The sequence below is a fragment of the Quercus robur genome, chromosome 8 (assembly GCF_932294415.1).
Source record: "Quercus robur chromosome 8, dhQueRobu3.1, whole genome shotgun sequence".
In the NCBI taxonomy this organism is placed as follows: domain Eukaryota; kingdom Viridiplantae; phylum Streptophyta; class Magnoliopsida; order Fagales; family Fagaceae; genus Quercus; species Quercus robur.
Window position 1 is genome coordinate 53995372 of NC_065541.1, and position 23845 is coordinate 54019216.

General features: G+C 34.6%; 2 protein-coding genes and 2 long non-coding RNA genes across 4 annotated transcripts; 3 read left to right on the forward strand and 1 right to left on the reverse strand.

Annotated features, from left to right (window-relative positions):
* The first annotated feature begins 3263 nt into the window (after positions 1-3263).
* On the forward strand, positions 3264-9569 carry LOC126697046 (histone deacetylase complex subunit SAP18). Its single transcript, XM_050393872.1, has 6 exons — positions 3264-3425; positions 3516-3548; positions 3662-3772; positions 6301-6396; positions 9141-9212; positions 9306-9569. The coding sequence occupies exons 1-6, from the start codon at positions 3315-3317 to the stop codon at positions 9336-9338; spliced, it is 456 nt and encodes a 151-aa protein (XP_050249829.1). The 5' UTR covers positions 3264-3314; the 3' UTR covers positions 9339-9569.
* Positions 9570-10973: 1404 nt separating this feature from the next.
* LOC126697045 (polygalacturonate 4-alpha-galacturonosyltransferase) lies at positions 10974-18902 on the forward strand. The gene is made up of 10 exons (XM_050393871.1): positions 10974-11501; positions 12579-12613; positions 12728-12787; positions 12910-13044; positions 13174-13237; positions 13371-13417; positions 13625-13959; positions 14080-14437; positions 16949-17536; positions 18265-18902. The coding sequence occupies exons 1-10, from the start codon at positions 11360-11362 to the stop codon at positions 18538-18540; spliced, it is 2040 nt and encodes a 679-aa protein (XP_050249828.1). The 5' UTR covers positions 10974-11359; the 3' UTR covers positions 18541-18902.
* Positions 14451-16132, forward strand: LOC126697047 (uncharacterized). The gene is made up of 2 exons (XR_007646137.1): positions 14451-15272; positions 15973-16132. It is a non-coding gene; the product is annotated as an uncharacterized LOC126697047 (long non-coding RNA).
* Positions 15305-16364, reverse strand: LOC126697048 (uncharacterized). The gene is made up of 2 exons (XR_007646138.1): positions 16219-16364; positions 15305-15518 (listed from the first exon to the last, which is right to left on the reverse strand). It is a non-coding gene; the product is annotated as an uncharacterized LOC126697048 (long non-coding RNA).
* Positions 18903-23845: the final 4943 nt, after the last annotated feature.

The window sequence follows — 23845 nt, forward strand, 5'->3', positions numbered from 1 at the left end:
AAAAAATATGTTAAAAAGTGAATATATTTAAAATAAAAATAAAGTATTATGAGAAATTCTATACTAATACAGATAGTCTCCCAATTGCGTAGTGTCCCCCCTCTTTCATGTAAAAGATATCTAAATTACCAAATACAAACTTCAAGAAGTTCTGTAAATTTCCTCCTTTTTCACTTGTAAAGTGTCCAAGCAAGAGCATCAATTTTCAGAACTGTTCGGCTAAGTTTGAGTTTAGGCCAGTAGGAGTGTAGGACAATATGTATGTAATTCTAATTAAAAGTTCAAACCAATGATTGTGGCCTAGGTTCAGCCCATAGGCTAGCTCAGACCCAGTCGGGCATGCTCAAAGCCTCAAAGACTCAAAGTCATTCCCTTTTTGACATTTTCCTATACAGGGGTATCACAAGGTAGGATAGCATTGCTAACAAATTAACTTAATTGGTATGATAAATGATAATGTACATACAAGTATACAACATAGCCTTATTTTCACCCATAAATAAACCCCTCCATACAAAAAGGTTACCACAAAGAGCTGCAACTAGAAAAAAACTATGAAAGAGAAAAATGGTAAAAAGCAAAATGAATGGTCCTCGTAGCAATAGCAATTAAGTTCCTTTAAGGTTTTGTTCACATATTTGTATGCAGCAATTACTGCATAATCAAGTGTCTAAGATGTGAGTTTCAGTTAGCTCAATTGGTAAAGTTTTTGATGGTTGAATAAGAAATCCAAGTTTCAATTCTCGCCTACACCAAAAACCGATTGATGTTTTAGTCTAATGATAAAAAACTATCATTAAGATTAGATACTTTGAAACTCTCTTAAAAAAAAAAAAAAAAAATTTTAAGTTCACATATTACTTTTTTATTTTACTGCCATATTAACTATTATGTAGAAAAACCTTCCCCTTTTTCTTTTAATAAGTTCCACATAATTTTCCTGAGTGAGGTCCATCAACTCTGTATAATTTACTGGCCATCTTTGGGGTCTAATCCAAGAAGGAACTAGTGTGTGATGACTGGTGAGATGGTGAACCCAATGGGTCTTACCTTTTTAGGAATGCTTTGATAGCAGTGTCAAGCTTCTTTAATGTGAATTTCCCTTTTTTGCTATACCCTTCACTATCCGCTGAGCTTTCAAGTCCTTTCACTATTTTCACTAAGCAGTAAGCACGCTGTCCTTGTTTCCTTGTAATGAAGAGGGAACAAAGAATCCCAGTCAATTGGTACTATATGTCATGGGATTTTTTTATTTTTTTATTTTTTTGAGGGAAAGGTAAGGTCATGGGATTGTCTTTTCCTTTGTCATTTTCAGAAATCAAAATTATATATGGCTTTTCCTAAATTATGTGGTAGTACTTAGAATTTGGTAAGAATAATGTAATGTAATGTAACATCATGGAACTATTTTGCCAGGAAAGTAGGTCCAACAACTTAAAAAGAAGTTTGCTTTCATGGCACCAGAAATCAGTGTGGGTGGAAATGGAATTCATCATATTTGCGGTTTCACAAATATGCTGGATTGTTTTGTAAAACTGGTAAAGTTTGGAATTGAACATGAATCAAATTGATGATATTAATGAATAGTTGAATTAATATGCTGGAAAATGTTAACTAATGACCCGAATATTGAATAATTCAAATCTCCCTCAAGGAATTGAAGATTGTTGGTCTTTTTTTGTAGGTTGGCTAATGCATGATGTCCAGAAATTTTATATTTTTGTTAATTTCAATGGAATTTGGAATACATATTCTAGGAAAGAAAAAAAAGATAACATAGCATCATTGTGTTGACCAACTTAATAGGGCAGCATTGCTTTTGATTTAGACTAAAAGCGGCACAAAGAAACTATATCAAAGCTCCATATTTTTTTTTTTGATTGTAATAACTTAAAAGTAAGATGAGTCAAGAACCAAGTGCCAATAAGCCTTAGGGTCTTAGACTAAGATTCGAATTTTATAAAAAAAAGAAAAAAAAGAGGTGGTAAATTGGTGATTCAAATGCATCATGATTCGTGAGATGAAAGAGATTTTAATAATATGATTGGAAGAGAAAAGAGAGGATAAGAGGAGAGAGTGGAAAGATAAAACATATATAGTATTTTTTTTTTTTAGAGAGAAAGTTTCAATCTATGGTTGAATCAGACTAAAACACTAATCGGTTTTTGGTGTAAGTGGAGATTGAACTCTGGATCTCTTATTTAACTATCAGAGATTTTACCAGTTGAGCTAATTGAAACTCACTTACTTTTTTTTTTTTTTTTTGAGAAACAAAAAAGGGGACTTGCATGTGGTAGTCATTGTCCCATGCCCCACAGTACATTTGGGTAAACCCATGAATATCACCAGCTCGAACCGGAGCTCGGAGACCCCGAAATCACACACACCCCAGACTCTATTGGTTTCTGGAACTTACTAGAAATTGCAATTGTAGTCTTTGCGAGAACTCGAACTTAGTTTTTGAGACTTTTTTTTTTTCTTAAAAGTGTTATATTGCTTTCAACCCAATAAAACTTGTGATATGTAAGTTTTAGTTGATTTTGATACGATACCACAAGAGGAAGTCTTGAAAAAAAAAAGTCAAAACACTTTATTTATTTATTTTTTAATTCCAAGTTAAACACTTTCATGTTGCTATATATCAAAGTAAAAATATTAACCGACGTTATACAGAAGAAAGTTTTGAGAATTTCCTCAAAAAAAAAAAAAAAAAGAAGAGAAAAAATTATTAATAAATAATAAACACTTAATTAATAAATAAAAATCCAAACCAAATAATAAATAGAAAATAATCAAACGTCATTTAATTATAAATTTTTTAATGTTAAATTGCTTTAATCTATTATGCAAAAGAAAAAAAAATTGCTTTGATCTAATGGAACTCATGATAGGTGATTTATAACTGGTTTCAATTGGCGAGTAACAATTTAACACTAAATATTGAAACACAATGTTAGCATGTAAAAAGTTAAGAGACTTGTAAGAAAAATCCAATACTTTTATTCTATTATTATTAGATTAGAATGTATATCATGCGTAGAATGTAAACATCTTAGGTAAAATATGAATGTTCAATGTGAAACAATAATTAGCCCAAATGGGTAGTTGGAAATGCTTCTAATATTTTTGGGCCTCCATTGGGCCGTAGCATAAAGACTAGTGAATCCAAAAGGCCCAATGACTTATCTTTCTGAGCCGGGCCCAAATCCCTCATGTCCAGGCCCATGCCCACCAATAAAACCACTTTGCTAAAAGCAGAAAAAACAGAAGAGAGAAGCAGAAGCTGAGAGAGAGAGAGAGAGAGAGAGAGAGAGATGGCAGGAATAGGAGAAGGACAAAGGAGACAAGGAGGGAGACCACAGGGCCCACCTCCAAGGGCCCAGTTTCCTCCTCGCCCTCGCTTCGAACCCGTTGATCGCGAAAAGGTTTGTATGGTTTTCTTACTTTTCCTAGGGTTTCTGATTTTGTTCCCTGAAAATCTTTCTTTGATTCTCTTTGAATTTCTTTGCTTGCAGACTTGTCCATTGTTGCTTCGCGTTTTCACCAAGGTATTCTGGTTGTTCAAAGCTGTGGAGTAAATTATTTGTGCAGTTTTGATAAATTCAATTGGATTCTCTTATGTGTAAATGCTGCTATAACTTTTTTGTTGAATTTTGTGAAGGTTGGGGGTCATCATGGTGATGAAGACTTTGCAGTGAGAGGCAAGGAGCCCAAGGATGAAGTTCAAATCTATACCTGGAAGGATGCGACTCTTCGCGAGCTAACTGATTTGGTATGCCTCTATCTCTCTCTCTACAAGCTTCTGTGTATATTTTTGTATTTGTACGCATTTATGTTTTCAATTTGTATGAATTTGCATTTAAAGCTGCAGTCCCAAAATTTTAGGGTTAGTTATGGATCCTTTACAAACTAGTTAGGGTCAGTTACATGTATTCTTTTCTGTGGTTCTAATTTTGTCTGAAATCATACTCATTGGTATTTGCGTAATTGACAAGTCCTTTTTTGCTATTTCTATTAATGATGAATGGTGCTAGCTGCTGCGGCAGCCATGGTTCACTATATGATGGTTTATAAGTGTGTGATTGGCCGATTGACAATCTATAAGGCACCAACAGTTTTCTCAATGGACAAATAGTTGTGTTGGGATTGGCATTCGATTCTGTTACCTGGGTGACCACTAAACATTTTAGGTTTGGTTTGAACTGGATGACAATGAGTGAGGTTAAATCTAGGGAAACGGTGGTATTGCACTAGAAAATGGCTAGGGGGCTGTTTGGGTGAAAAAAATGCTCACTCATCACTCATCACTCAAATATCATCACTCATCACTTTATAACTCATTTCCTATAACTCAATAATCCCCAAATATTTCCAAAACCCAGTTTGGCACCTAAAACTCAGTTCTGTTTTCAACTTTAAAAACTCAAAAACGTGGAACCCACCCTCTGACTCTAACCATGCTACCATTGTTCCACAGGTATGTCTTCTTCTTTATTCATTTTTTTTAATAAATAAAAAATTGACTTTTTCTCTCTGTCAGCGTCTTCTTCTTTGAGAGTGGCCACAGCTCAGGTGAGAGTTCTTTTTTTTTCTTCACATCTATTGCTTCTTCAGCTGAAACACCTTCTTCCTTTAAATTCACCAAGTCCTCGGTCACCATCTTCATCTAAAATGGTGTGCAGTCTAAGCTTTAAATCATTTTTTTTATTGAATCCAAGTCAGGCTGAGCAGTGAAAAGAAAAGGTTGCCAAAGACCCTTGGCATCCTCACTGAAAATTTTCAGTACAAAAGAAAAGATGTTAAGGAATATGGAATTAGGGATGTAATTAATTCCAATCCATGGGTCTTTTGTTTTTATTATTTATTATTTATTATTATTATTATTATAGATAGTAGGAGTGGGGGTTGATTTGAACCACGAAGGATGTTATTAGTTGTTACCACTGAAACTTGTACATTGTGAATTGTGAGATTTTTGCTTTCTTGGATTAATGAACTGCATATTTAAGCCCCATTTTGGTGAGTCATAGTGGGTTAGATTTGGAATGGAGGTGTTGGTGGAGTTTGAGTCAGGGAACTGGGTTGCAGTTGGGAAGAAAAAGAAAGATTTTAGGGAAACACTTTAAAAGCAGAGAGAGAAAATCTGCAAGAAAAAATCTCTCTTCATAGTTTTATTGAGAATTCATAGACCACATCACCATAACTACAGTAATATTCAAAGGCCAGATTATTAGCTAACCAAGATCAAGCAATCCATGGGTTGCGTTTGGGGTTTTGTGAATCTTTGGAAGGACATTATGGTGACCGAGGGCTTGGTGAATTTAAAGGAAGATGGTGTTTCAGCTGAAGAAGCAATAGATGTGAAGAAAGGAAGAAAAAAAAAAAAAACACTCACGGCTTGTTTCAGCAGAATCTGGAGGCTGAGAATGGCTTTTTGAGAGCAATATCACCTTTTGGAAATAACAACAATGGAGGTTGAGAATGAAGAGTGCTGTAGCCGTTGGCTGGGCATTATTGCTCTGCCACGGATGGGACTTAACATGTGGGTGGGACCCACTAAGTTCAGCAGAATTACAAAAATGCCATCATAACTCAGTTTCCATAACTCAAAAACACCCAAAAGTTGTTTTCAGTTTTGCCAACTCATCACTCAAAAATCAGAGAATTGAGTGATGGAAACAAAACTTGAAAACACAGCCAAACAGACTTTCTCTCTGTGAGACCCATCAGTTTTGAGTTATGGGTGATGAAAATAGAGTGATGGGTGATGAAAACTTGCAAATCCAAACAGCCCCTGGGTGTTTGGTGGTTGATAAATAGTGGGCTATCTTTGCAATCATCAACTTGGCCTATAGAGGGATATGCTTGTTATGAAAGAACATGCCTAGGATGCACTCTGTTTTTTCCAGAAAAATATCAGATGGGAGTGTTTGTTGAAACAAGTTTCTGTTGGATTAACATGCGTACTGATTACTTAAGCTGTTATTCACTTGATACTTTTATATAATAAATGAATAAATAAAATAAGAAACGTGAAATACGAGCCTAAAAAGGTATAAGAAACATGCACCATTCCACTGCAACTGAAAAAGTATATATGGGGTAATATTGTTTATGCATCTGTGCACAATGTATGAATGCAAAGGTAACTGATTATAATGAACTTTTCTCTAGATGAGTGTCTTTCTATCTTGGTTTGAAATTTTAACTGTCATACTTTTGTCTCTTTCTTTGCAAGAATCAATTTATGTTTATTTTTTATGGGTCATCCATTCATGGTTTATTGTGTTTCTTTTACAGGTCAAAGAGGTAGCTCCAGCTGCAAGGAGAAAAAGTGCAAGATTATCATTTGCTTTTGTATATCCTGATAACAACGGCCGTTTTAAAGTGAAAGAAGTTAGTATCTCTCCCTCTCTTCCCCATGCGTTAATAAATTGCCATCATCCAGTGTCTGTCCATTGACATGTTATCATTTATATGAGAGTGACTTTGCAAATTCTTCTAACCTGTGCATGTTTTGATGAGTTATGTGTAGATGAATGATATTGGTCTTCCATATTATAAGAACATATTTGATCAGATATATCCTTTTCAATTAATAATTTCCTTTAAATTTTTTTTTTTTAATTAACAAGAACATTCACTTCAATAGGGACAATACAAAAAAAAACAACACAATTTAACTGATAAACCGACACCTGATGCAGCACAAACCAGAGCATAGAACCCTGGTATTAAATCATAAAAGAAGCAGAGCTATTTAAAGGAATAGCTTTTAGTACAGAATTGGAAATGCCCCACATAGAGCACACTGCCCTGTTCTGGACAGAATTACAGAAACTTCCGTTATGCTCTATTGTACTTGATTTCCCATCTAATCATTCTCTCAATGCTATCCTTAGAACTGATCTTCCCTTGATTGAATTATCACATTTCTACGCTGCTAGATATGATAGACAGCAGACCCCTAAGCAAGTCTGCATACTATGGATTTGAAGCTTTTGCATCTCAACTGATCTACACCCAAGCTATAATGTCATCGTAGTAGAACTTAGGATTCTTTATTAAACGCCAATTCATAATGGTCCTCCATATATTCCCTGCCCACTCAAAGAATAGATCTAGCACTAGCAGACTTCCAGGCTTCTGCACAAGAATAGTTCCTTGATTTTGCTGAGATCCATATAGGTCTATCCTCCCTTATTCAACTTCCGTTGAATGTTCACCAGGGCTTCAGATCTAGCAGACTTCCAGATTCAATTGCCATCCCCTCAATACAGTAGATAATTTAGCATCAAAAGACCTAGCTACATGATCTATATCTCTGTAGCCATATTTAGGATACATAGTGCGATCTGGATGCCACCAATTGTGCCAGAAGGAATAGCTTTACTATTGCCAATCGCAAATCCTATTGAAGGCCTAGTGGGTTCTCTCATCTTAAAAATTTTAGTCATAGGGGCAATCTTGAGGAGTTTTCACCACCCAAAGGATCTTACCTTTGAGAAGATTCATTTGAGCCCAAGGAACCCAAATGGAGCACAAAACAATTCCAGATAAATCCCATAATTTCAACTTTATTCGACTGTTCTAGTTTTCTCAAGCGTAATCCCCCTTTAGACCTTGACTTACTAACCAAATTTCAGTTAACACTTACTGCAAATGCAGGAGTGCTTGGACCGCTCCATAATAAACTATTTAACTTCTTGACAACCTTTTTTGAGAGAATAAACATTCTGGTCCTATATGGCCTATGAGCACCAGCTTAACTGGCACCTCCTCCTCTTATAAGTTCTAGGGCGAGGGGGAGGTCATGGGTTTAAGACCCATTGGGTGTGTGTAATAACTTATCAATTAAAAAAACAAAGAAAGATTCTGGTCCAATAATCATGATGGCTAAACAAAATCGATTTTTATCAGTTGAAGCTGGAAAGGATAGAAACTTGGAGGACCATGAATCAATCCTTGCTGTGATATTCTCAATGAGTGGTTTGCAATCCTTCTCTGAAAATTTAATAGAAGAAGGTCTAGAATTTGCTGCGTAAGAATTTGCCGCGTAAGCCTCAAAGGAACAGTGGCAAGAAAAACTTCACTCTTGGTAGGGTTAGTCCTCAAACTTGAGAGGTTTTTATTTTATTTTGGTGGAATCCAAGGCTTCCTGAGCTACCCATGCTGATTGAATATCAGCTCCCAAAAAACCCCTGAAATAATCAGCAAATCACAAGCGCATTTTAGTCCTTTTGTCGATGAGCTCTAGCTCAGTTGGCACCTCCTCCCCGTGCTAGGTGGAGGGTGAGGTTGTGGGTTCAAGACCCATTAAATGTGTGTGTTACTTATCAATATTAAAAAAAAAAATGTTTTGAGGCAGCATGCTTAGGCCTTAGGATGGTACTTGAAATCACCCAGGGTTCTAACCCCCTGTGCACTAGTTTAGAAAAGACTAGCTAGCACAAATAAATTCCTATTCTTTATTGTATCCATCAGATGATTTTTTTTTTTAATGTTTTATGCCAAAAGGATTGTGAACAGTGTGACCAAAAAACTTAAGTAGCGGGAGAAATTGCTGGGCTAATTGCATTTTCCTCCCTGTTTCCACTGTGTATGCAACATTATTCAATTTATCATTTCTTGTATAGTTTATAAAAGTTGTCAAACATTGGGTCTACTTGGTCTTTTACTAGTTGAGAAAGTAAAGCTATTTTGGGGTTTTTTTGTTGGGGGGGGTGGGGGGGGGTGGGGAACGGCAAGTTGGGTGGGACATCCATATCAAACTTTCCCCTCCTCTTCCAGAATTTCTTGGGAGTGTTTTTTTCAGTTAACTAAATTTTATGGTTACGACAGACATCCTGGTTCTTCACAATGTTGCTAAAATTTTTCTATGTTTCACTCTTCTCTTGGCTGGAAAAAGGTGTTTTTACATTGTAGTGTTATGGTGAATGTTAGGGCTGAAATGGCTATGGTATGTCCCTCAGAACTCAAATATTTTAATTGGTAGTGTGGATTGACAGCTTAGCTCTAAACATGTGTTTTCATGGGAAATATATGTTATATTTGTAGTGGCAAGTATGCTTTACTGGTTGATTAATGAGCGATACTTATAATGAGGTTCTGATTGTGGAATTCCCCATTGATTCATGAAGGTGGGAATGACGTATTCTTATGGAAATGGAAGATTGGATGACAGCAAGACATTGGCTGAACTTCGCTTTCAGGTAAAATGATATGCTCTTTGGGTTCCGTGTATCTTAGATTTCTTAGTTATATTTCCAAATTGTCACTTAAAAACATGTTTTTCTCAATTGCAGATTGGAGATTACTTGGATGTTGCTATTCTCTAGAGAAGTTCGCTTCATTTGGCATATGATTTAGGTTGCTCATAATCAGTTTGTCTAGGGAGGGTCTTGTAACACTGTTTACAGGATTTTTGATGCGAGTTTATGCCTCCTTATATGCGGGTACATATGTGGCTAGTTATGAAGTGTTAAAATGATGTGGATGGTAATACTCCTATGTATAAATTGAAACCTTTTGCGAGTTCGGGAAATATATAATATGTGATTGCTATACCATTATTGATATATATATATATATATATATATATTTTATGGGGTTTTTGTATTGTTACACCAGTGCTTTATTCTTGCAACCCTCTGTATGATAGCTGCTCTGAACTGTTGATTAAGTGCGCACTAATAACACTGGTCGAGATTGGTTGATGTGTGAATAAATAAGGTCAGAAGGTTGATAGATATCCATGGCGGTAGAGATTGGTTGATGTGAGAATAAATAAGGTCGGTACCAGATTAATAGATATCAGTGGTCATATTCGATCTTTTTGATGGCCATTAAAAATAGAAGGATGGAGCTGATTGAAGATGGAATTACACACAGGTGGAATCAATTTGGGTTGTAGTAGTTTGTTGTTTTATTTATCTTTTTGGTTAAGTGTAGTGAGGATTGTTAAAAAAAAGCTCATGGCTTTGAGGATATTTTCATTGAATGATTAGATTAAGGATTCGGTTAATGTGTGCCATTGGGAAAGTTTTTATGGAAAAATGAAAAAACTGTCAAAATAGTGAATTATTATTTTTCTATTTTTACATAAAAAATTTCTTAAAATAGTTTATTAATGCATGTCTTAAGGACAAATGTTAGTAAATGCCTTAGATTAATACAAATAGAAAGAGAGAGGATTTGAAATACTTTGTCGGCAAGATATTATTATTATTACGCATGACTTTGAAATCTACTATGATATTGATGCCAGATTATATATCACTAAGGGAGGATAAAATTTAGGTATAGTATTTTAAGTGTTATTTCTTAGGTTTTTTTTTTTAAATTCAGCCATGTGTCTACTTAATTAAAAAAAAAATACTTTTATCTTATGAGAAAAAATTTATATAGCAAAATTTTAAAATGAGAATCTAAGAAATAGCATCTAAGTACAGGTTTTGAGACAAGAATAACCAAAGTCGTCGCATTAAGAGGCTATAATAATAATAATAATAATAATAATTGAATGGGGCCCATGGATAGCTTACCAAATCCCCAACGCCCTTCCATAAATTCAACCCTTCGTAATTACAATTACACATGTATACTCATTATTATATGTTATGCATCTAGAATCCATGAACACAATGACAACGACGACGTAATGAATTGGAAGATTTTTAAAAATTTTTTTTTAAAAAAAAGATGATTTTTTGAGAGTACTAGTAATAGAAAAAAGAAAAGGAAAGGAAGGAAGGATAAAAGAAAGAAAAAAGAAGAGGCTATATTTGATTGGGGGGAGGCTTTGGTGACGCGCTTAGCTCTTAAGTAAGCGGCCACACTGACTTCCCACAATGACAACGACGTCGTAGTAGCCCTCCGTGCCGTTATTGTAGAAACTAGAAACTAGAAAGTAACCCATAAATATCAAAATCAAATATCAAAATCAATTATTGCCCGCAGATAAATTAAAAAAAAAAAAAAAGACGGAAAATCAAAACCCCCGAAAGTAAAGATCGGTGTTCCTCTTTCTCTCTCCATGTGTGTGTGGGGCTTAGGGCAACGAAATTAACGCAATCGGAGAATATCTCTCTCTCTTTCTCTCTCATACATTGCGAGCTTCGTGAACTTTTGAACAATTAGGCTCCGAATCACACTCCACTGTCTCTCTCTGTGCATTTTCCTTGTCCCGCACGTCTTTCTCTTTCGACTTCAGCGATAAGCGCTTAAAGCGCTTCCAAATCTCGTCGCAATTCTACTTTCAAAACACACACACACACACACTCTCGCTCTCGCACTCTCTGAGTTGTTAGTTTTTCTTGTTTTGGAGTATGACTTTTAGGTTTTGATTTCGTCGGCATTGATGGCGATGAAGCGAGGACTGTCAGGTGCGAGCGTCCACAGGAACAGAGGCGGTGGATCTGGATTCCCTTTAGCAATTCTCCTCTTCTTCGCGGTCCTCGTCCCTTTCATTTTCTTTGTTCGACGAGGTCTCCACGCCACTGGTAAACTTTCTTTATCCATTTTCTCAATGTGGAAACTTAATTTCTTAGATCTCACTTTAATCAGTTCTTTAAAAAGCAATTTTTTAGTTATTTTTTACTTGGAAAATGTGGACGTGATGCCCTAGATATTTGAGTTGAGAAGAAAATATATAATATTTTTTGTTGTACTAAGTGATTCTTGAAACATTGATTGGGATTGTGGATGAAGATTTGGGATTTGATTTATTTTATTTTATTTTGTGAATCTTGATGACAATGAATGATCATTGATGGAAACTTAGAGCTTGGATATTTCTGAAAAATGGCTTTGGCAAATCATTTTTGTTAACGTTTTTGATTTTGGAAGTACCTTTATCTGGAAGTGCTTTCAAATTTTCAATGGAAAGATAGTACAGAAGTAGTGTACTTTGTTCTTTGTGCAATGCCACTTGCGCGGTACCTTCAATTTGCTCGATACGTTATTCTAATCAGAGTCGGATTTCTTTGATTAATATCATATCCTACTTTGCAACCTTTCCTGCAATTCTTGGTTGGAGATTGTTTGCCTTAGGAAATTTGATGGTTCTTTGTACTTGACCAATTGAGTTTTGACAAAATTGTGGATAGGGATCTGAACTTTTGAAATGACAATGATGCATGTATACTAGTTGCTATTAGATGTCATGGACTCATGGGGGATGGTGACATTTAGGTTATAATCCATTATATGCTACTCACCGGTGTGGTTACAGTAAAAATGGAGGCAATGAGTCTTGTAGCCAGCCTAAATGCGATGAAAACCTTATGATCAATTTTTTTTTTCTTTCTTACACACACACCCAATACGTCTAGAACCTAGGACCTCACTCTCCTTGATCTTACAGGGAGAGGAGATGCTGTTTGCGGTAAAGCTGATGGGCACTTTATGATTATTATTTTTTTTTCTGATGAGGTTGAAATGAAGTCCAGCATTATATGAAATACCAGTAGTTCTTGTGTGGAGATCTATACACTTACAAATTAATGCATTATGTATGTACGCATGCGTGCTTTCATCAGTGTTAGTTAAAATGATTAATATTGTTATTAATCATGCAGATCGAGATGATCTTTCAACTGATCCAATTAAACAGGTGCCCTTTTTCAGACATTTGTCCTTTTCTTCGGCTTATTTTCTTATATTTTCTGTATTGTATTCTGTCTGCTTCTTTATCTTAAAATGATGAAGAATTTGGTTGTGTGTGCAGAATGTGGATTGGAGAGAAAGGTTGGCACTGCAAAATGTAAAATCTCTTTTCACAAAAAAGGCAAGTGCATGTTGATGAAAATTTTATTGGGTTATACATGTCTTAGTTAACATAAGTAGTGGCAGTCTCTTAGTGTTGGAGTTTTTCTTATAGCTAACACACTGACCGTGTCTGCATTTTAGGCCATGGATGTTATCGCTTCCCGCACAAGTGACATGGGGCCTCTGAGTCTTGATATTTTTAAGAAAAACAACTTGTCTGCTTCATGGAAAGTCATTGGTGCAAAGACTTCAGTTGTTGACAGTGACTCTTATGAGGTTAGGATGACTATTATGTTTCTGCTTGAATTCCTTCTTGTTCCTCTTACACTTTTAGTGTTGCAGAAAGCTTGTTAATTAATTGTGGCTGGCTTATTGATGTGTTATGTTTTGTGGTTCTGTTCAAAGCCAAACCGAGAGGCTGCAGATGTTAGAAAAGAAACACCTAAAGGCAAAAGGCACAAATTTTCAGGTGATAACATATTTTGTATTAGCATCAGAATATGGCTGATACTCTTTTACATGACTTTTGATATTGAGATTGCAATGTTTTCCGTAGTGGAATCTGAATATGGGCGATGTTTTCTAATTGATGTCCTGTGCAGATGATCGTGCTCAATTTATCGCTAAACCTGCAGACCTAGCCCGGAGGGTAATCATCATCCTTGGATGCTTGCGTGTTCTAGTCACCATGTTGTTCAAAGTTTCTTTTGACCTTGAAAATTTAATATTTTCAACACATAATATTAAGGAACAAATTACATCTTTATACTAGCATTTGCTCTTCATGGATTTTACCAGATTATTAGCTGCTTTACTTCTTGACTGTTGATATATACCTCTTTAAGCTCTTTTGCAGCAATTGCGTGAGAAGAGACGTGAAAAGCGTGCATCTGAATTGGTAAAACAGGATGATGAAGCAATTGTAAAGTTTGAAAATGCAGCCATTGAACGTTCCAAATCAGTTGACTCTGCTGTTCTGGGAAAATACAGCATATGGAGGAAAGAAAACGAAAATGAGAACTCTGATTCAACAGTACGCTTGATGCGGGATCAAATCATAATGGCAAAGGTCTATTTAAGCATTGCGAAGATGAAGAACAAGGGTGACTTGTACCAACAACTAGAGGCTCACCTTAAACAGAGCCAGCGGGCTTTAGGAGAGGCCAATGCTGATGCTGATCTACATAGCAGGTAACAGAATATTGGGCATGTAATGTGATCCATTATGTTTCAATATCTGCATTTGTTCATGTTCTTTATATTGATAACTTTGGCAATTTTTACCTTATATCATGTTCAACTTGTTTCTAGTGCACCTGCGAAAATCAAAGATATGGGCCAACTTCTGTCAAAAGCAAGAGAGCAACTGTATGACTGCAAGTTGGTGACTAAGAAGCTGAGAGCAATGCTTCAGTCAGCAGATGAACAAGTTAGAAGCTTGAAAAAGCAGAGTACATTCTTGAGTCAGTTAGCTGCCAAGACCCTTCCAAATGCAATCCACTGCTTATCTCTGCGCTTAACCATAGATTACAACCTCCTTCCTCCAGAAAAGCGGAAGTTCCCCAGAAGTGAGAATTTGGAGAATCCAAATCTTTATCATTATGCCCTCTTCTCAGACAATGTCTTGGCTGCATCGGTTGTTGTCAACTCAACTGTTATGAATGCCAAGGTGATGTACGCTGTCTTATTCTATTCCACTAGCTTAAAGTGCGTCTTTCCAAAAGACTGAAAACCCTTGTTGATGCTCTGAATTTTTTTTTTGTCCCTGTTGCCTTATTTGTACTTGCAATTTCTGGTACTTGTGGTTTACCACCGGGCCTTCTGGCCTAAGTGGTACCCGGTTCACTTGGTGACCGCCAGCTCAGGGGTTCTATCCCCTGCATAAACAATTACCCAGCAAAAAAAATTTCTGGTACTTGTGGTTTGAAATTAGAAGATCTCCAGTTGGTTTCACTTCAGACGTATAATTTCTTGCTAAATGCGCTGGATATATATATACATTAACTAATAGTTAGTTCACTCCCCTCCCCTCCCCCCTTTCTTTTTTGCTTAGAAAAAGTGAGGAGGGACTTTAACTCAGGTTTTCTCCATAGGTTGATCAGGCAGTACCACTAACATAACTATTGAAAAAGATGTTAGGTATATCTTTTGAATCAGATCAATCTGGGCCTGTTGGGTATTGCTGCGAACTTTCGTAATCAGTTTTTTATGAGTGCTTTGGTGGTACCACCAGACCATTATGGTTCCATATGCATGCCATTGGTGACAGTGACACCCCCAATTATTACAATCCTTGAAATGTACATTTACCTTAGGCCAGCTTGAAGTGGAAAGAAGAAGAGGCCTATTGGTGTTCGCAATGGCTCCATTTTACTCAAATCTGTAGGATCAACACATAAAAGTCCATTTCATTGGAGTCGGTATTTGGGTTTCTGATTGTTGCAGATATTTGGTCTGAGTGCTTTGAAAGACAAGATGTGAGGGAGTTTGGGAATGAATTAGAGGTGGTGCCTATGGTGTTTTTATTTTTATATCGTTTTTAACATTTTTCAAGATTTTCCTTACAAATCTACTCTCTCAAACCCAAATTATTTTTCCTCCATTCCATTTTGGGATGTCCCAAAATAAAGTCCTCTTTGAAAAGTCAACAAATAAATTTCCTAACATATCCTTCACTTTATTTAAAAATTCAATACCCCCCCTTTTCACTAAACTTTTAAATTACGGAGGGTAGTTTTGAAAACTTGTACCTTTTTATATAAAAGACAATGCATTAAATGATATTCCTTTAAAAAGTTGGATTTTTTAAATAGGCCTAATAAAATGGGTCGGAGGGAGTATTTGAGTATTGAAATTGTTTGCTGCGAACTTTTTTAATCAGTTTTTTATGAGTGCTTTTGTGGTACCACCAGACCATTATGGTTCCATATGCATGCCATTGGTGACAGTAACACCCCCAATTATTACAATCCCTGAAATGTACATATACCTGAGGCCAGCTTGAAGTGGAAAGAAGAAGAGGCCTATTGATGTCTGCAATGGCTCCATTTTACTCAAATCTGTAGGATCAACACATAAAAGTCCATTTCATTGGAGTTGGTATTTGGGTTTCTGATTGTTGCAGATATTTGGTCTGAGTACTTTGAAAGACAAGATGTGAGGGAGTTTGGGAATGATGTGAGGGAGTTTGGGAATGAATTAGAGGTGGCGCCTATGGTGTTTTTATTTTTATATCATTTTAAACATTTTTCAAGATTTTCCTTACAAATCTACTCTCTGAAACCCAAATTGTTTTTCCTCCATTCCATTTTGGGATGTCCCAAAATAAAGTCCTCTTTGAAAAGTCAATAAATAAATTTCCTAACATATCCTTCACTTTATTTAAAAATTCAATATCCCCTCTTTTCACTAAACTTTTAAATTACGGAGGGTAGTTTTAAAAGCTTGTACTTTTTTATATAAAAGACAATGCATTAAATGATATTCCTTTAAAAAGTTGGATTTTTTAAATAGGCCTAACAAAATGGGTTGGAGGGAGTATTTGAGTATTGAAATTGTTTCCTGCAAGGGTTTGTGGATAATGGTGGTAAGGAGGGATGAATCAATGAACTATAGCTTAATTGGTACTTCCTTCTCCCATAATAATGGGATGGAGGGTGAAGTCGTGGGTTTAAGAGTCAAGACCCATTGGGTGTGTGTGAAAAATGGTGGTTAGGGAGGAAGGAGAGAAATTGACGAGGTGGTTGATTGTGGGTTAATAATGACATAATTATCAGGACTATAAATGTGATTGTAAAGGAAACGTCTGTCAAACTGCCATAGGGCTGTATGTGCCTGTTTGGGATGCTGAAATGCAACATTCAACAGGCACTTAAAGTTGTTTGATAATAATTTTTTTATATTGAAATTCTTTTAAGTGGGACCTCTCTTTTGACAGAACCCACTTCATATGGACGCGTAATGGGAATATTACCTTATAGAGAGGCTCCATGAAGCCACTGTCGCAACATGTGTGACCCACACATCTGTGGGTCTCTCATGCTGTGAGAGGAGGATCTTATGGAGCTGCTTCTTGAGATACCTCCACGTAATGGGGAACTTATGCTACTAAATTAATGTTCAATAAAAGTTGCTTGCTTTCTTGTGTTTGACTAAAACATGCTTCTTGGCTGCACTGCAGGACTCTTCAAAACATGTTTTCCATCTTGTCACTGATAAACTCAATTTTGGAGCCATGAATATGTGGTTTCTGTTGAATCCTCCTGGAAAAGCCACGATCCATGTTGAAAATGTTGATGAATTTAAGTGGCTTAATTCATCTTATTGCCCTGTTCTTCGTCAACTTGAGTCTGCTGCAATGAAAGAGTATTATTTCAAGGCTGGCCATCCAACCACTCTTTCATCTGGTGCTGCTAATCTAAAGTACAGGAACCCGAAGTATCTATCAATGCTTAACCATCTGAGGTTCTATCTACCACAGGTTTATCCAAAGTTAGATAAGATCCTGTTTCTTGACGATGACATTGTTGTCCAGAAAGACTTGACTGGACTGTGGTCTGTGAATCTCCAAGGCAAGGTTAATGGGGCGGTGGAGACCTGTGGTGAGAGCTTTCACCGTTTTGACAAGTACCTTAACTTTACAAATCCTCATATTTCAAGAAACTTTGATCCAAATGCATGCGGGTGGGCGTATGGGATGAACATTTTTGATCTTGAGGAGTGGAAAAAGAGGGATATTACTGGCATATATCACAAGTGGCAGAACATGGTGAGCCTTTTAACCCCTGCATTTTTTTGCATGTGTTCTGTTTCCTTGTTCCGTGTACAAACAAGTTTTATGCATGACTTATAACTTGACATAAATCTCTGCAAGTTTATTTTCATCACTGGTAACTTTACTCTCTTAGGCTTACTCGTATAAATTCCATGTAGTAAGGCTGCGACCATTTTTGCACTTAATGATATTCATACTTGCTTATTAAAAAGCACTTTACACCCTCTAAGTTTAGGGTTGCTTTTTGATATGTTCCCCGAATTTTAAATCTTGCAATTTTCACCCTCAACTATTATAACAATATTAATGTGCTCCTTTCGTAATGGTTGGTCACAATTCTTCCGTTATCGTGTAAAAATGACCCCCCCACCCCTTTTTTTCTTCACAAAAATATCATTTCTTGGTGGTTTAACAAGAAAATTCTAATGGATGTTGACAGAAATTGCAAGCTTTTATAGTTAATGGACCAATTTAGAAGTCATCCCAAGCTTAAGGGGTGTAAATATAATTCCTTTAAAAAGAACTTCATTCCCTAGGCCTATTTCATGAAAACTGTTTTTAATTTTTTTTTCCACTGTAAAATTCTGCATATAATAATTGGTTTGAACCCACCTCCCCTTCCCCCACTATTTACTTATATATATATATATATATATATATATAAATCTACATTATCATAATTATTTAGTCATTGACCTTTTTGTTTTCTGTGGCGGATTTAGAATGAAGATAGGGTACTTTGGAAGCTTGGGACATTACCTCCGGGATTAATTACATTTTATGGGCTGACACATCCTCTTGAGAAGTCATGGCATGTGCTTGGTTTGGGTTACAATCCAAGCGTTGATCGTACAGAGATTGATAATGCTGCAGTGATACACTATAATGGCAACATGAAACCCTGGCTGGAGTTGGCAATGACAAGATATCGTTCTTACTGGACTAAGTACATTAAGTATGATCATCCCTACCTTCACAGGTGCAAATTAAGTGAATGAACTCATTATTGAGGGCTTTGTCATATGGTGAGATCTTCTCTATCTCTCTTGCTGGTTGGGTCGTTATTTCTAACTAAGACGTCACTTTAGTAAGTTTAGGCAGAGAGGGATAAGATTTGTTTTTCTTTGGGGTATTTTCCCTATTTTGTTATCTTTTCCACATTGTTTATTCTTCTCTGTAATTCTTTCAATTTGTTCCCATCATCCCTCACCCATTGGAACAAGGTAACAAATTCTATGCCTTGTTTAGCTGTAAAAACTCTTTACTGTATCTCATTTTGGAGCTACGTGCGATATGGACAGAAATAGGAATTCAGTACCATTTGCTAATGTTTGAGCTGCAACTTGCTCGCTTCGAAGAATTCAACGTGTATTGGTTCTGATATCCTCTGTTTATAAACTAACCAAATTGAACAACTCTCTTTGGCTTTGTTTTAAATTATTGAATAACTATAAATTATGAATGGACTTTTACCAAATGAATTATTAGGTATAGAATGTCAATGTAGGGTAGAAAAGGGATTTGCTTCAGGCTACATATACTGATTTACTAAACAAATAAACTTTGTTGAATAGCTACAATTGTGTTAAAAATGACCAATGATCAGGATAGTATCTAGTGTAAGTTTACAACTAAACTTGAGTTGACAAACTTACCTAAGGGTCAGTTAACTTATATACGACTTTTTGTATTCTCAATTTTAAAGATTTTAAAATATAATTTTTTTTTTAGGTACAGTTATATACTATTTATTTTCTTAAAATAAAAATAAGTCATAGAAAATAAGCTTATCCAAATACATTTGCTACAGTACCAAAGGTTGTATTATATTGGCTAAAATAAAGGCTTGGGGGTTAAGTTGTAATTCAAAATCTTTTTGTGGGACTCGTCATTAGCAACTCTAACCTCAATTTAAAGGAAAGATAGAGACTTCAATTTACTTTCTGTTAAATAACTTTTGAAGTTTGATAGACTGGGTTCGGGTTTGGATGATTTGATTAAAGATACATAAAGGGGTGATAGTGATACTTGATGTGTGAAAAAACAAATCATGCAATGGGTTGCCACATCTAGATGAGGCAAAAATGAAGCATCACCTACCCTTTCTTATCATGGGCCTAAATAAAATCCAAGTGGGCCTTTCAGAAATAAAATCTCATTTTGGACGTGCTTCGTTTAAAATATTTCAAAAAATCATTTGAAAACACATTAACTTAGAATAAAATTAACTTAGAATTATTAACAATATGATCGTATACTCGAAGATTTAAATTTTAAAATGTTCTATATATGCCTTGGTTTTTCAAAGATGTTGTCTGACGTTTTTATTTTGAAGTAACTTAGAGGGTGTTTGGTCATTGATTTCAAAACATATTGTTTAGTGTTTAAACACTAAACAATATTGTTCAAAAACAAAAAAAATATGTTTGGTCATTGATTTCAAAAAGTATTGTTTAAAAAATATTGCTCAAAACATATGTTTCAAACAATAGTTTTTGAAATCAGCTTGGGAGTGATTTTGAACAACAAAAACCATTGCTGAGTGGCATTTTTGTAATTAAGTTGAACAGTACCGACAGCATTTAAACAATATTTTATATTTTTTTTGTACTTTGCTGATTTAAAAAATATTTATTTTGTACTTTATTCAGCTTTTTTTTACCATCTAACACACACATACCAAACACATATTTTATGTTTTTGAACACTGAAACATGTTATTTAAACCATGATACCAAACACATTTTTTTGTTTTATAAACACTAAAAACATATATTTCAATAACACTTTTTAAACTACAATTTTCACATCTTTTTAAACAATAATTTTTGAACTCTATAACCAAACGGGCCCTTAGTGTTCGTTTGACATGATTAATTTTACCAACTTATTTTTGCTATTATTTGCATGGGTTCCACTGCACTTTTTGGTATTATTTATGAGTCCTACTATATTATTTTAGCTAATTTTTACTTTTATCTACAATACTTTCAGCAAAAAGTTTTCAATTTTAGCAAAATAAGCTAATCCCAAACAGACCCTTAAAAGTATCAATGTTTGTTTTTTCTAACTTAGATTTTATTTTTGGAATTTTATATATTTAGATCAATCTTTAAACTTCATAAATTAATAACTATTTATTTATTGATTATTTAATGGTTTATTTTACTTATTTGATATATGTATTTACATTCAACTTAATTTTTGAAGAACCTTAAGTATCGTTTGGATATTGATTATTAGCGTTTGTGTCTACCTATTTTTATTTTTATTTTTTTTGTGAAGCGCATTTATGTGGCTATGGTGGCTTTTTCAGTGGGTCCTGTGCACTGTTCACGGGACCCATAAATCTCTTTTTTCAGTAAAACTTTCATTAAAAAGGTGTTTTACAGTACTGTTCATACATTTAAAAATTATTTTGTTATAATATTTTCAGTTTTCAGTAAAATAAGTGGTATCCAAACACATCCTAAATGTAACAATGATTATACTACTTGTCAAAAAACAATGATCATACTAACTCTAATACTAAGTTTCAGAAAAATAAATTGAAATTGAGCACTGAAAAAAATAATAATAATTATAACTTACATTTACATTATCTTTTTATGCTAATAAAATATTTTGCTTAATAATCTAAGTGATTTTTTCTTCTATTAATAATAAATTTTTTTTTTTTTCAGATCAATTTGTCTTTAGTATTGGATTATTTGTACTTTACCCCCTTAATTATTGGGTCATTTGAACTACCCCCTCTTAAATATTGTGTCAGTTGCATTTCCCCTCTCAAGGGTATTTTAGTAGTTTCATTGTAATATATTCTTGGAATGAAAAGATTCTATCATGATTTAACAAGGGTGTTGGCTCATTTTCAATAGTTAAGAGAAAACATTGCTCTATTTTATAGTTTAGGGAGAAAATTGTAAACTACTCCATAGATAAAGGGAAGGAATTGCTTTTTTTCATTTATTTTATTTATCCTTAAAATTGACAACAGTTTTTATACTTTATTGATCAATACAATGAAATGTTTGAATTTGATTAAAGAATCTAAGTCCTGTACCTAAAAAAAATACAGTACATAAATTTTGCCCTCTTCAGGTTGCTTTCCAAGTAGTACCTGTATTTTGTGGGCTCTTGCTTTCTAAGCAGTACTTAAGCTGTTGGACCAGCCCTTTATGACTACCAATTAATCTTGGCTTTCCTTGGAGGTGTTGTGATCTTGTATCTCCTTATTCTTTCTGCTGAACTGTCTCTTTATTCTAATTATCTAATCTTCCTAGCACAAAGATCAGCCTTTTTCTTTTTAACCCACTTCAACAAGCCTCTCCTTTTTCTTTCTGCATCTTCCAAACCAAGATCATATCAGGATCATTTTGCTCCCCATTCCCGAGAAAGAGGCTAGACATAAGAGACAGATTCTGCGGATTAATTGATGATGGAACTGTTCTTTGAAAACTAGAAAAAGGAAAAGAAAAAGTAACAGAGAGAAGGGAAGGGTTAAAATTTGGAATGATAGTAAAATGTTAGATACTTTTATTCCACCCCTATGTGAGTGGGGTGATATGTATAACTCCATAATACATAATACCACCTCGGGATAAAATAAATTATATTTTAAATCTCACAATTTAGAAGTGATTTAAATTAATCTCACACTTTTAAAAATGTCAAATTATATACTACATTTCTAAAAACATTTCACTGCAAATCTTAAAGTCTTTTTACATGAAATCGTGAATGGAAAATACTTTACAAGGAGAACCAAATTCAAAGTACTCAAGTCAAAAGTTTTGCAAGTTGCAACTCACGATACTTTCTGGAGTTTCAAACAACAACTTCCCTCCATGATTCAAAATACTCCCTCCCAAACTACCAAATTATCAAAAATAAGTGGAATAAAATATTTCAATACTAATTAATACTGTTATATCGATTTAAAGTTTTTGATATATATAATTAAAATTCATATATTTCAGAAATTCAAATATGATCCTAATCAGTTTGTATTTTTGGGGGGTTCACTAGAAAATAGCATTTTCAAAAAGTTTTTAAAATATTTTTCAAAATAACAAATATTAGAACACTTGCATTAGTGCTTATATAATAAATAATAAAAAAAGGACCACATTTAGTCAACCAAATTCAAAATTCACTTGCATTAAACCATGAAGAGTTTGGTAAAAATACATTATTACTATAGTAACTATGTAAATTTACATTGATGCTATTTATTTTGTTTTTGTTTTTGTTTTTTTTTTTCGTTACGTATTTCGAAAATAAAGAAAGATAATGGATGCAGGGACGGAGCCAAGCTTGGACTATGGGAGGCAATGGCCCCCCCAATTTTTTTATAAAAAAATTAATACATATATAGGTATTAATTTTAGAAATTTTATTCTATAAAATTACACTTTGTTCCCTTAACAATATCATTGATTCTTTTAAGAGTAATGCTATAACTAGGCCGGTTTAGGATTTGATCTGACCATTACAATGCTTCATCGTAGGTGTCCGGCACGGTGGTCGGAGGAGATTTGGGCATACCGACAATGGCCAGTGCGGCAATTGGTGACTATTTTACACTCTAACGAGAAACCACACCGCATTGAGTATGTATGTATGTGTGTGTGTATATATATATATATACACTATAATTTAACATATGTATGATGTATTTTATATATAGAATTATATGTTTCAGTAGAGAGAAGGCAAAATAGAGGGTTTGAGAGATGCAAGAAAAAAGGAAATATGGCACTAGAGAAACTAGAGTTGTATATATGGGTTAAGAACATTAGGGTTTTTACAAAAATTTATTTTGTATAATCTAATACTAAAATGACGCCGTTTTGAACCTGACATTAATTTTAATATTAGTTCCAAAACTACGTTGTTTTGGTATCAGCCTAAAAAAAAAAAGAAAAGTAAATAAAAATGACAGCGTTTAAATTTTAAACTCTAGAATTATTAGATACCCACCTCTTTCATTCTCTCATTAGTTGCCCACTCTCCCTCTCCCATAAACGTTTCCTCCTCGCCTCTCTCTCTCTCTCTCTCCTCACTTCTTTGCCTCCGCTGCTTGCTACCACTGTTTTCAGCCGCTTGATACCACAATTCTTGGAGTTTCACTCTTTGCTCTCTCCTTTTTGCTATTCTCAGGAAGTTTTATAGAAGGTTTTGAATTTTAATGCTCCTCCTTACAATGCTTTCTTTGAGGTTTGTTTATGTATTTTATTTTCAATGGTTTTGTTTTATCTTATATAGATTCGGTTTAGTTTTTTTTTTTTTTTAAATGGGTTT